The 14,612-nt window shown below is 44.6% G+C and overlaps 1 protein-coding gene across 1 annotated transcript in view; it reads left to right on the top strand.

The window, feature by feature from the left end:
• Positions 1 to 4,585: 4,585 nt before the first annotated feature.
• alpk2 (alpha-kinase 2) overlaps positions 4,586 to 14,612 on the top strand; it is a 27,282-nt gene continuing 17,255 nt past the window's right edge. Inside the window, exon 1 of the mRNA XM_055864098.1 lies at positions 4,586 to 13,477. Within this exon, the coding sequence (XP_055720073.1) occupies positions 11,867 to 13,477 (1,611 nt within the window). The 5' untranslated portion in view covers positions 4,586 to 11,866. The remainder of the gene's footprint in view (positions 13,478 to 14,612) is intronic.

Raw genomic sequence — 14,612 nt, 5'->3', positions numbered from 1 at the left:
ACCAGATTGGCATTCAGGTCCAAGTTTCACACCTCACTGCAGCCATCAAAATAATACAGTGAGTTGATGAGATCATGTTTCCCAATGACTGTGACTTTGACTTCCACCACCAAGGTAGTAACAGGTCGATAAATCCATTCAGAGCGGATGGAAAACTCTTTCCATGCTGTTCCGTGCCAATGTTTTCCTCGAACTGAGAAACGGAAGTAACTTTATGTCAGTCCCCCTCGCCAGCCTGGCTCACGAAAAAGGTCACCTGGCAGTAAGGAGCACCTCACATTACTAACTCACGTGGAGCTGGAGCTGGCTTTGGCTCTGCGGGCCCTAGAAATAGAATGACAGAATATGACATAAAATTGCGTTCTATTTCTATGCCGTGGCATTCTGTTGTCTGTTGTCAGTCTGGGGACCTTCCTTCAATTCTCAGCAGATCTATAATGTTGTAACAAGCTATAAGGTTGTTACCACCACGCTCCCCAAGAGAGCCTTTCAGATTCCTCCCAGTGTCTTGTGACAGACTGTTAACATAGATAGCCTTTCAGATTCCTCCTAATCTCTTGTGTCAGACTGTTAACATAGATTCCTCCTAGTGTCTTGTGACCGACTGTTACTGTAACATAGAGAGCCGTTAAGATACCTCCAAATGAATTCTCACCCTCCTCACGACACCGTGGGCCACTGGCCCTGCAGGCTAGTCACTAGCTGGATTCGTCAGATCATGTTGGGCCCTGACGTAAGGCTTTAGACCACTCAGCTGACTTGATCAGCTGACTTGATCAGTGACTTGATCAATTTAAAAAACAGATTTAAAGACTCACATATTACTCTAATGACTTCACTGCTGCCGATGAAAAGAAAACAAGACTCTTGAGTCTGAGATCGGTTAGTTCTGGATGTTTGTAAGTTAAGTTAGCTAACACGATGATACTCGGTGAAACTGCAAAAGGCGTAAATATACAGTAGCAGTCAAAAGTTTTGACACACCTACTCATTCAAGGGATTTTCTTTATTTTTACTATTTTTTACATTGTAGAATAATAGTGAAGACATCAAACTATGAAATAACACATGTGGAATCATGAAGTAACCAAAAAAGTGTTAAATAAATCAGAATATATTTTATATTTATATCCTTCAAAGTAGCCAACCTTTGCCTTGATGACAGCTTTGCACACTCTTGGCATTCTCTCAACCAGCCTCACCTGGAATGCTTTTCCAACAGTCTTGAAGGAGTTCCCACATATGCTGAGCACTTGTTGGCTGCTTTTCCTTCACTCTGCATCCAACTCATTCCAAACCATCTCCATTGGGTTGAGGTCAGGTGATTGTGGAGGCCAGGTCATCTGATGCAGCACTCCATCACTCTCCTTGGTAAAATAGACCTTACACAGGCTGGAGGTGTGTTGGGTCATTGTCCTGTTGAAAAACAAATGATAGTCCCACTAAGCCCAAACCAGATGGGATGGCGTATTGCTGCAGAATGCTGTGGTAGCCATGCTGGTTAAGTGTGCTTGAATTCTAACTAAATCACTGACAGTGTCACCAGCAAAGCACCCCCACACCATCACACATCCTCCTCCATGCTTCACGGTTGGGAACCACACATGCGGAGATCATTCATTCACCCACTCTGCTTCTCACTCAAATTTGGACTCATCAGACCAAAGGACAGATTTCCACTGGTCTAATGTCCATTCCTTGTGTTTCTTGGCCCAACCTCTTCTCATTATTGGTGTCCTTTAGTAGTGGTTTCTTTGCAGCAATTCAACCATGAAGGCCTGATTCACGCAGTCTCCTCTGAACAGTTGATGTTGAGCTGTGTCTGTTACTTGAACTCTGTGAAGCATTTATTTGGGCTGCAATTTCTGAGGCTGGTAACTCTAATGAACTTATCATCTGCAGCAGAGGTAACTCTGGGTCTTCCTTTCCTGTGACGGTTCTCATGAGAGCCAGTTTCATCATAGCGATTGATGGTTTTTGCGACTGCACTTAATTAAAGAAACTGTCAAAGTTCTTGAAATGTTCCGTGTTGACTGACCTTCATGTCTTGAAGTAATGATGGACTGTCATTTCTCTTTGCTAATTTGAGCTGTTCTTGCCATAACATGGACTTGGTCTTTTACCAAATAGGGCTATCTTCTGTATACCACACCTACTTTGTCACAACACAACTGATTGGCTCAAACGCATTAAGAAGGAAAGAAATTCCACAAAAAAAGGCATATCTGTTTATTGAATGCATTCCAGGTGACTATCTCATGAAGCTGGTTGAGAGAATACCAAGAGTGTGCAAAGCTGTCATCTAGGCAAAGGGTGGCTACTTTGAAGGATCTCAAATCTCAAATATATTTTGATTTGTTTAACACATTTTTTTGGTTACTACATGATTCCATATGTGTTATATAATAATTTTGATGTCTTCACTATTATTCTACAATGTAGAAAATAGTACAAATAAATAAAAACCCTTGAATGAGTAGCTGTGTCAAAACTTTTGACTGGTACTGTGGGTTACGTCTCAAATGGCACCCTATTCCCTTTATAGTGCACTAAAAGTAGTGCACTACATGGGGCATAGGGTACCTTTTTAAGACATGAATATAGATGTGGGGTGTTAAGTGTTCAGGATCTGCACACGTCCCAGCTATCAGGTAACTGACTGTACTGGAGGGACAAGTGTTAGAAATAGCCCCAGAGCCCCTGAAGCTTCAGCTTTGACTTGAGCATGTTACCGTCTCCTTCATCTAGCCCCTGTATAATCAGCTATACGGAAGAAAATACGGTATGTAAAAGCATGCTGAGAATATACCAAAAGGGTAGACAACTATTCAGAGAAGTGTTAACACACTGGGCAAAAACTGGTTGAATCAATGTTGTTTCCATGTAATTTCAACCTCAATAATGTACGTTGAATTCACGTTATTTGACAACTCAACCAAATTTATATCAAAATTAGAAGTTGAACTGACGTCTGTGCCCAGTGGGCACGTTCTCCTTGTGTTGATGTGTGTGGATAAGGTTTTATATACGTGTAGAGAGGCCAGATCTTTTGGAGTTAGGTTGAGATGTCAACAATTATTAGGTTGTTGTTGGGAATCGTAAAATGGGGTTTTGATTATGTTTCGTCTGTGTTCATTAGGCTTTTGAGGATGGTGTTGATTTACCTGACTTACCTGTTGTAGTCTACTGACTTATCTGTTGTCGTCTACTGACTTACCTGTTGTGGTCTACTGATTTACCTGTTGTAGTCAACTGTATGTACACTGAACAAAAATATAAACGCAACATGCAACAATTTCAAAGATTTTGCTGAGTTACAGTTCATATAAGGAAATCAAGTCAATTTAAATAAATAAATTAGGCCCTATCTATGGATTTCACATGACAGGGCAGGGGCTCAGCCATGGGTGGGTCTGGGAGGGCATAGGCCCACCCACTTGGGAGCCAGGCCAAACAGAATTCGTTTTTTCCACATAAAAGGGATTTATTAGAGACAGAAATACTCCTCAGCACCCCCCCCCCCCCCGCCAAATTATCTAAAGTGACGTTGGAGGCGGCTTATGGTAGAGAGATGAACATTCAATTCTCTGGCAACAGCTCTGGTGGACATTATTGGAGTCAGCATGGCAATTGCACGCTCCCTCAAAACATGAGACACCTGTGGCAATGTGTTGTGTGAAAAAACTGCACATTTTAGAGTGGCCATTTATTGTCTCCAGCACAAGGTGTGATGATCACACTGTTTAATACGTTTCTTGATATGCCAGACCTGTCAGGTGGATGGATTATCTTGACAAAGGAGAAATACTCACTAACAGGGATGTAAACAAATATGTGCATACAATTTGAGATAAAGCAGCGTTTTGTGCGTATGGGAAAATTCTGGGATCTTATATTTCAGCTCATGAAACATGGGACCAGCACTTTACATGTTGCGTTTATATTTATGTCCAGTAATGTGTTCTGATGTTGTGAACTAAACCATTTAACTTCAAAACATCTTAATACGTGTAGATTTAACAGCTTGTTCTATGACGTCATATTATGAGTTGAAAAGGATTGAGATGTCATTTGTAAAACACATGGGTCTATTTTATATGTTGATTTAGCTATTGAATCATGGATACTCAGTGTCCTATTAATATCCAACAGAACCTGTGTTTTCATTATACAGTTTATCACTTTGGGATTCAATTATAGATTCAAAAGTATTTAGACATCAAGACGGCAGAATTGTCTTCAGTACATTTCTTGAAAACGTTTGCTCATACAGGTAAGTCAATTAAGAACCAACTCTTATTTGAAATGAGGACAAGTATGACTATCTTTGTAGCTTGGTGTGGACAGTAGACCTGGAGTCAGAACAGTGATCTGATGGATGACACCGCAGAGTTTCACTATAGCTATGTGACAACAGCTTTATTATTTCTTCATTCCAGAATAGACCAGACTCTGACTAATCTCTCTCACTCTCTCTCTCACTCTCTCTCTCACACACACACACACACACACACACACACACACACACACACACACACACACACACACACACACACACACACACACACACACACACACACACACACACACACACACACACACACACACACACACACACACACACACACACACACACACACACCTGGAGGCTTCTGAGGGGAGGACAGCTCATAATAATGTCCAGAATGGAATGGCATCAAACCCCCCCATAAAATAAAAAACATTCGTTTGAATACATTCCATTGACTCCATTCTAGACATTATAATGAGGCGTCCGCCCGTCAGCAGTCTCCACTGACACACACACTCCAGAGGGTCAGATACCAACTAGATGTAGAAATGCAGCTGTCTCTTAGCACTAGTCATGTGTTTGTTGATGTATGTTGGTGTCACGCCCTGACCTTAGTTATCTATGTTTTCTTTATTCTTTTGGTTAGGTCAGGGTGTGACTAGGGTGGGTATGCTAGTTTTGAATTGTCTAGGGTTTTTGTAAGTCTAGGGGTTTTAGTAGGTCTAGGTATTTGTAAGTCTATGGTGGCCTGATTATGGTTCCCAATCAGAGGCAGCTGTTTATCGTTGTCTCTGATTGGGGACCATATTTAGGGAGCCATTTCTCTTGGGTATTTGTGGGTTCTTGTCTATGTGTAGTTGCATGTCAGCACTCATTTGTATAGCGTCACGGTTTGTTTTGTTCGATGTTCATTCTTGTAATAAAGAAGAATGTACGCATACCACGCTGCGCCTTGGTCTCCTCCTTTTGACGGCCGTGACAGTTGGTCATAGTCTTGGACACTTCCTGCTTGAAGACAAGCTTTCACCTTTAGCTCTTTGAAGTCTGAGTTGTTCTACTTTGGAATTGTACAGATCACATCAGCATCCCTTTCTAAAGGATCATCTGTTGTATCTGTTGTACACTCCAATTGGAATTGCCTCACTTTGTTATGTCATAGATTTAAATCAGTTATCATGTTGGAACTTGCTGTCAGAACACCTTACAGTGTTAACCCGACCACAAGGCACTACAGAGGCTATTGTGTACGGCCCAGTACTGCCATCCAGGACCTCTATACCAGGCAGTGTCAGAGGTAGGCCCTAAAAAATTTCAAGACTTCAGCCACCATAGACTATTCTCTCTGCTACCGCAAGGCAAGTGGTACCGATGCACCAAGTCTGGAACCAACAGGACCCTGAACAGCTTCTACCCCCCAAGCCATAAGACTGATAAATAGTTAGTTAAGTAGTTAACCAATAGCTACCCGGACTATCTGAGTTAACCCTTTATGCACTCTTTACTGTTTATCATTTACTCTGTTGCCTAGTCACTTTATCCCTACATATATGTACGTACATTTGGGGCTCCCGAGTGGCGCAGAGGTCTAAGGGTAGAGGTGTCACTACAGAACCTGGTTTGATTCCAGGCTGTATCCCAACTGGCCGTGATTGGGAGTCCCATAGGGCGGCTCATAATTGGCCCAGCGTCGTCCGGGTTTGGCCGGTGTAGGCCGTCATTGTAAATAAGAATTTGTTCTTAACTGACTTGCCTAGTTCAATAAAGGTTAAATAAATTATGACCTTGTACCCCTGCACATCGACTCGGTACTGGTTCCCCGTATATATAGCCATGGTATCATTACTCATTGTGTATTTATTCCTTGTGCTATTATTTGTCTATTACTTATATTTTCTGTCTGTCTGTATTGTGGGATAGGACCGGTAAATAAGTATTTCACTGTTAGTCAACACCTGTTGTTTACGAAGCATGTGACAAATAATATTTTATTTTATTTGATAATTGATTCAATGCATAATGAAGGCTTAATCAATACTATTTTTAATAATTTATCTCTGTCTACATCTTATCAAAGCTTGAATAGTGCCAGGTGGGATTAGTTTGGAAGGATTGGAATGTCTTGTTTCAGAATGTCATGGAAAGTGTTATGTTAGTCAATAGCTGTGGATAGATCTTGTTAAACAACCGTGCTGAGGTCCAGGCTAAGGTGCCCTTCGTCTAAACTGGAATGACACTAATGCAGCACAAGGGTGAACTGGTATTTTTCCACAGTCCCTGCCACCAGACACCTACCCAGCTGGACAGCTTAGCTCAGTGCAGTGCAGTGCAGAGCAGGGTAGGGTGGAGAAAAAGGGGCCATCACTAATGTCACTGTCAATATACTTGATCTGTGCTTGATTGAGCTTGTCTGTTGCAATGGAACCAAAAGAAATGTTTAAAAAATGGCAAACCCCACCACAGACAACACAATTAAGTATTTTATTTTAATCCCACTTGGTTATCAAAAAAAACAGTACAACAGGCAGACAGATCATTTGTTTTCAGAGGAGAGTAGCAAATGATTAATTTATAAGTGTCTTGAAAGCGAGAGGGAGATAGTGGTTAATCAACAGCTAAAGGGGGGTAGTGGGTTAATTGACAACTAAAGCGAGATAGCTAGAGGGAGACTGTGGATTTATTGCTAGCTAGAGGGAATCAGTGGTTTTATTGCCAGCTAAAGGGAGATCGTGTGTGTATTGACAGATAGAGGGAGATAGTGGATTTATTGATAAACTAAAGCGAGATAGCTAGAGGGAGACTGTGGATTTATTGCCAGCTAGAGGGAATCAGTGCTTTTATTGCCAGCTAGAGGGAGATCGTGTGTTTATTGACTGATAAAGGGGGATAGTGGGTTTCTTGACTAGATGGAGACAGTGGGTTTATTGACAGCTACAGGGAGATAACTACAGGGAGATAGCAAGAGGGAGACAGCTAGAGGGACATAACTAGAAGGAGATAGCTAGAGGGAGATAGTGGATTTATTGACAGCTAGATGGAGGGAACTATAGGGTGATATCTAGAGTGAGATAGCTACAGGGAGATAGCAAGAGGGAGACAGCTAGAGGGAGACAGCTAAAGGGAGACAGCTAGAGGGAAATTGCTAAAGGGAGACATAAAGAGGGAGGTACTAGGTTTTTTGACAGCTAGAGGGAGACAGCTAGAGGGAGATAGTAGGTTTATTGACAGCTAGAGGGAGATATGTATTAGATCGTGGGTTTATTGACAGACAGAGGAAGATAGCTAAAGGATATAGTGGGTTTACTGATAACTACAAGGAGTGAGTGGATTTATTGATAGTGGGTTTATTGACAGCTAAAGGGATACATTGAGTTTATTGACAGCTAGGGGGAGATAGCTACAGGGAGATAGCTATCGGGAGACAGCTAGAGGGAGACAGTGGGTTTATTGACAGCTAGTGGGAGACATTGAGTTGATTGACAGCTATAGGGAGATAGCTACAGGGAGACAGCTACAGGGAGATAGTGAGTTTATTGACAGCTAGAGGGAGATAGGATAGTGGGTTTACCGTCAGTTAAATGGAGATAGCTAGATGGAGATGTGTATTCACAGCTATGTGGAGATAGCTACAGGGAGATAGCTACAGTGAGACAGCTAGAGGGAGATAGTGGGTTTATTGACAGCTATAGGGAGATAGGATAGTGGGTTCACTGACAGAGGGAGATAGCTAGAGGGAGATAGTGGGTTTATTGACAGCTAGATGGAGACAGTGGGTGTATTGACAGCTAGAGGGAGACAATGTGTTTTCTTGACAGCTAGAGGGAGATAGCTAGAGGGAGATAGTGGGTTTATTGACAGCTAGAAGGAGACAGTGGGTTTATTGACAGCTAGAAGGAGACAGTGGGTTTATTGACAGCTAGAGGGAGACAGTGCGTTTCTTGACAGCTAGAGGGAGATAGCTGCAGGGAGATATCTAGATGGAGACAGCTATAGGGGGATAGCTAGAGGGATTTAGTTAAAAGAAGATGGTGGATGTATTGACAGATAGAGGGCGACAGCTAGAGGGAGATAGCTAGAGGGAGACAGTTAGTTTATTGACAGCTTGAGGGAGATAGCAACACAGAGATAACTAGAGGGCGTTAGCTAGATGAGGATAGTAGGTTTATTGACAGCTAAAGGGAGATAGTGGATTTATTGACAGCTAGAAGGAGACAGTGGGTTTATTGACAGCTAGGGGTAAATAGAGGGTTTATTGACAGCTGGAGGGAGATAGTGGATTTATTGACAGCTAGAGGGAGATAGTGGGTTTATTGACAGCTAAAAGGAAATAGTGGGTTTATTGACAGCTGGAGGGAAATGGTGGGTTTATTGACAGCTGGAGGGAGATGGTGGGTTTATTGACAGCTAGAGGGAGATAGTGGGTTTATTTACAGCTATAGGGAAATAGTATGTTTATTGACAACTAGAAGGAGATAGCTAGAGGGAGATAGCTATAGGGAGATTGTGGGTTTCTTGACCGCTGGATTGAGATAGCTAGAGGGAGACAGCTAGAGGAAGATAGCTAGAAGTAGACAGCTAGAGGGAGATAGCTAGTTGGAAATAGAAAAAGAGAGATAATTAATTGACAGCTATGGGGATATAGCTAGAGGGTAATAGTAGGTTTATAAACAACTAGTGGCAAATAGTTACAGGGAGACAGTGGGTTTATGGACACCTAGAGGGTGATAGCTAGAGGTAAATAGCTAGAGTGAGATAGTGGCTGTATTGACAGCTGGAGGGAGATAGCTAGAGTTAGATATCTACAGGGAGATAGCTAGAGGGACACATAGCCAGAGGGAGAAAGCTAGAGGGAGATATTGTTTTTTGACAGCTATAGGGAGATAGCTAGAGGAGATAGGGTGTAATTAACACCTAGAGTTAAATAGCTAGAGGGAGATTGTGGTTTTATTGACAACTAGATGCAGATAGTTAGAGGGAGACAGTGTGTTTATTGACAGCTGAAGGGAGATAGTGGGTTTATTGACAGCTATAAGGAGACATTGGGTTTATTGATAGCTATAGGGATATATTTAGAGAGAGAAAGTGGGTTTATTGACAGCTAGAGGGAGATAGTGGGTTTATTGACAACTAGAGGTAGATAGCTAGACAGAGATAGTAGGTTTATTGACAGCTAGAGGGAGATAGAGGGTTTATTGACAGGTAGAGGGAGATAACTAGAATGAGATATTGGTTTTATTGACAGCGATAGGGAGATAGTTAGAGGGAGAAAGTGGGCTCATTGACAGCTAGTGTGAGAAAGCTAGAGGGAGCTAGCTAGAGGTAGATAGCTAGATGGATACAGCTAAAGGGAGACCGCTAGAGGGAAATAGTTAAAGAGAGAAAGTGAATTAATTGACAGCTAGGGGGATCTAACTAGAGGGTGATAGTGGGTGTATTGACAGCTATATAGATATAGTTAAAGGGAGAAAGTGGGCTTATTGACAGCTAGAGTGAGATAGCTAGGGGGAGATAGTGTTTTATTGACAGATAAAGAGATATGGTGGATTTATTTACAGCTAGAGGGAGATAGCTAGAGGGAGTTAGTGGGTATTTTGACAGCTAGAGGAAGATAGTGGGTTTATTGACAGATAAAGGGTTTATTGACAGCTAGAGGGAGATAGTGGGTTTATTGACAGCTAGAGGGAGATAGTGGGTTTATTGACAGCTAGAGGGAGATAGTGGGTTTATTGGCAGCTAGAGGGAGATTGTGGGTTTATTGACAATTAGAGGGAGATAGTGGGATTATTGACAACTTGATGGAGATTGTTAGTGCTAGGTAGGTTCTGGCCTTTCTAGGGAGTTTTAGAGAGATAGTGGATGTATTGACAGCTAGGGGGAAATAGCTACAGAGAGATAGTGAGTTTATTGACAGCTTGAAGGAGATTGGATAGTGGGTTTATTGACCGCTAGATGGAGTTAGCTAGAGGGAGATAGTGGGTTCATTGACAGCTAGAGGGAGATAGTTGGTTTATTGACAGCTTAAGGGAGATCGTGGATTTCTTGGGAGCTAGAGGGAGACAGCTCCAGGGAGATAGCTAGAGGGAGATTGTGGTTTTATTGACTGAATGATGGAGATAGCTAGAGGTAGATAGTGGTTTTATTGACAGCTAGAGAGATATAGCTAGAGGGAGATAGTGGGCTTATTGACAGCTGAAGGGAGATAGCTAGAGGGAGATAGTAGTTTTACTGTCAGCTAGCGGGAGATAGCTACAGGGAGATAGTGGGATTATTGACAATTAGAGGGAGATAGTGGGTTTATTGATAACTAGATGGAGATAGTTAGAGCGAGGTAGGCTCTGACCATTCTAGGGAGTTTTAGGGAGTTTTTCCTAGCCACTGTGCTTCTACATCTGCATTGCTTGCTGTTTGAGGTTTTAGGCTGTGTTTCTGTACAGCACTTTGTGACATCGGCTGATGTAAAAAGGGCTTTATAAATAGAATTGGATTTATGGATGTAGAAGCTAGAGGGAGACACTATGTTAATTGACAGCTAGAGGGAGATAGTGGGTATATTGACAGCTAAAAGGAGATAGCTAGAGGGAGAGAGTGGGTGTATTGACAGGTAGAGGGAGATATATACAGGGAGATAGCTAGAGGGACACAGCTAGAGGGAGATAGCTCGAGGGAGTTAGCCAGATGGCGATAGTGGGTTTATTGACAGCTAGAGGGAGATAGTTGGTTTATTGACAGCTTAAGGGAGATAGTTGATTTATTGATAGCTAGAGGGAGATACAGTAGCTAGAGTGAGATAGCGAAGTGGAGATAGTAGGTGTAATGACAGCTAGAGGGAGAAAGTGGGTTTATTGACAGCTAGAGAGAGATATCTAGAGGTAGATAGTGGATTAATTGACCGCTAGATGGAGACGGTGGGTTTATAATCCCCTCAAGAAAAAAAACGTCCCGCGTCTGAATCTAGCTGATGATCCCTGTTGTAGGCTATCTATTGCTTATCTTCTCCAATGGTAATTTATTATCAAGCTTTAAGAGATTTGGATCGGTCCTAAGAGACTTAAGGTGTTGTATTATTTTGTGTAATAAGATCCATATTTTATTCCACAGATCTTCCTGAACAAACCCATTCGGAGTGGATGACAGTACTGTAGAATGGATGAAGGAACAGTCGAACAGGAAAGTTGTAGTTACTAGCTCTTGGTGGACAATATCTAAATGACAAGGGCTGGTGTCACCACAACCAGCTCCGGTCCACAGACCCGTGAAGTGCCCAGCCTCGACCCCAGCCTGCACCTCTCAGGGGCCTCCTACTGATCCAACCCCAGCCTGTACCGAACTCTCAGGGGCCTCCTACTGCCCCAACCCCAGCCTGCACCTCTCAGGGGCCTCCTGCTGCCCCAACCCCAGCCTGCACCGACATCTCAGGGGCCTCCTGCTGCCCCAACCCCAGAGGGATGAACCGTGTTGGTGTTGCGGGCGGGATCTGAATCCGGCTCTCCCACGGGAGAAACCAACTTCTTTACCGTTAGCCCAATAGGAAATTCCCTTTTGACTGTGAGCCTGACTCACGTTCGATACATTGGCGCTATGGAGGAAGATATACCACCCCTCTTAGAGCCAGACATCCTGACACCAGCCTGCCCCAGCCTTAGCCGCAGACGGATGTACAGGCTCTGTTCTACGGAGGCCATACCACCCCTCCCAGACACCCAGCCTAAACCTGCACTCACCTCCCAGGGCCCAGAGCCCCACTGCTGCCCAGGTCTTAGCCCCAGCCCTGGCCCCGGCTCCATGGAGCCCATATCGCCTAAGCCAAATACCCAGACAGAGAACAGCATCACTGACCCTGGCACACTTGTCTTAATCCACCCCCCACAGGGGCCAGTGGCCCCTCATCGCCCCTGCCCCAGTCACAAACGGATACATGGTGTTGGTATTGGTATCAGTGTTGGCCCTATGGAACCTATACCCCCTCACTCAAATACCCAGGCCAGTGTCACTGACCCTGACACACTTAACCTAATCCAGGAGACGCGACAGATGCGACAGATTACCCAAAAAAGTGACACAGTGGAGGGCAATGTGACTGACTGTCACTGTGACACACATGTCTTAATGCTAGTCACCCAGGATCCGGTGACAGGACTCTTACACCACCAGCACCATGTTAGGACAGAGAAAGAGGACATGGCCCAGTCAGAGGGACTAGCACCAGGCTATCATGATGCTACACCACCACCTGTTGATGCTTATTGGGTCTTATGTGATAGCATCACTAGTGTGACACATGATGGGACAGAGGGAGCTAGTTTAAAGTCCTCAGAGGAAAACAATGACAGTCCTAACGAGTTGTGGCTGGACGCCTGCCAGTATCAGACCCTGGCAGCTGAGGATGGGGAGGGGGAAGAAGGTGCTATTTTGGGTGGGGACGAGTGGGGCCTTTATCCTATCAGAGGCAGCGGTGTCACAGAATGTCCGGACAACACAAAGGAGTCGGGTTTCCTACTGGGAACGGACGCTGCTATTGGTCAGGGAGGCTGTGATTCGGACCAGTGGTTGTCTGTGCCACCTTTTGATAGGTCTGTGTCCACTGACAGCTGGTATAGCACGTTCTCCGACTGGGCTGTCATAGTTCCTGGAGGAGGACCGCGACCCGAAGACTTTACAGGAACAGCTGCACTCACACAGAAACAGGGACAGGCACAAGCATATCCACAGACACCCATGGCCATCCAACACCAGGCAGTGGAGCCACGAGCCAGCACAGAGAGCCCCATCCTCGCTGGGCCAGAAGAGCTACTGGAAGTGGGTAGCCTCCAGGACAGGGAAGGGGAAGGGGAAGACACCCAGACAGAGGAGTCCCACAGCGGGTGCATATCATCAGCAGGGCAGGGAGATCAGGAGCCTGTTGGAGAGCTGGTGATCACTGAGGATGACTGCTCTGCCTATCCCACAGATAGCCACTCAACCCTGGGTTCATCGTCTGACACACTGGCCTTTCCCACCACCAAACTCTACGGGCTGGTGATCAATACGACTGAGGCAGTGCTGACTCCTCCGCCCATGTCCTTTTCCTCATCCGCCTCGGGTGCTGCTCCTGTGGGGAGAGATGTGTTGGAAATGGAAACAGACATTGATATTAGCCACAAGAGAGACAGTTATTTACTAGAGGACAGTGTTGGCAGATTTCAGAACCAGGTAAGATTTCAAGTATTATGTTATTTGATTTAGATACTGTAGTAGTTGATTAACAGCAGTGGATTTGTTAATTTACAACTGCATGGTCGTGTAGTTAACTAAATATTTGGGTATTTCTGTGAAATCATTTTATTTTTAGAGACGGGGAAAGTATGTTTTTTAGACTTACTAACCCAAGGACGCAACAGCAGCGTTGTACTGACACACACAAACACTTTCACTAGAGTCATGTCTTTCTGTCTGTCACAAACGAACCCTGAGGCGACACCCAACTTTATCATATACTAATAATAGTCCACAACATCAATTACACTGCAACCTGAAACATCATCACAACGTTCAGTATTCCATACCTTCACAGCCAGCCCAGCTCAGCACCGAGAGAGAGAGAGAGAGAGAGAGAGAGAGAGAGAGAGAGAGAGAGAGAGAGAGAGAGAGAGAGAGAGAGAGAGAGAGAGAGAGAGAGAGAGAGAGAGAGAGAGAGAGCAGAGTATAGGAAACTCTTATGTAGGGCAGAGCACTATTCTGTAGCCAGTGGCACGTAGTCCGACTGAGGACTGAAGGTGGTCTGAAACAGCCAAGCCACCCTGATCGCTACAGTATGTCGGTTTATTCACCCTGACTGAGTCAGATGTGGAAGGGTTGTTATGTAGTATCTGTTCCTTGATTTCTCATGTGGGAGCCTAGCTCTGGGCTAGCTCTGGGAGCCTAGCTCTGGGCTAGCTCTGGGAGGTTAGCTCTGGGCTAGCTCTGGGAGGTTAGCTCTGGGCTAGCTCTGGGAGGTTAGCTCTGGTCTAGCTCTGGGAGGTTAGCTCTGGGCTAGCTCTGGAAGCCTAGCTCTGGGCTAGCTCTGGGAGGTTAGCTCTGGGCTAGCTCTGGGCTAGCACTGGGAGCCTAGCTCTGGGCTAGCTCTGGGAGCCTAGCTCTGGGAGGTTAGCTCTGGGCTAGCACTGGGAGCCTAGCTCTGGGCTAGCTCTGGGAGGTTAGCTCTGGGCTCGCTCTGGGAGCCTAGCTCTGGGCTAGCTCTGGGAGGATAGCTCTGGGCTAGCTCTGGGAGGTTAGCTCTGGGCTCGCTCTGGGAGCCTAGCTCTGGGAGGTTAGCTCTGGGCTAGCTCTGGGAGCCTAGCTCTGAGCT

Source organism: Salvelinus fontinalis, chromosome 2, assembly GCF_029448725.1.
Source record: "Salvelinus fontinalis isolate EN_2023a chromosome 2, ASM2944872v1, whole genome shotgun sequence".
NCBI lineage: Eukaryota > Metazoa > Chordata > Actinopteri > Salmoniformes > Salmonidae > Salvelinus > Salvelinus fontinalis.
Note: the sequence above shows the minus strand (reverse complement) of the source record. Positions and strands in the feature narration are given on the sequence as shown.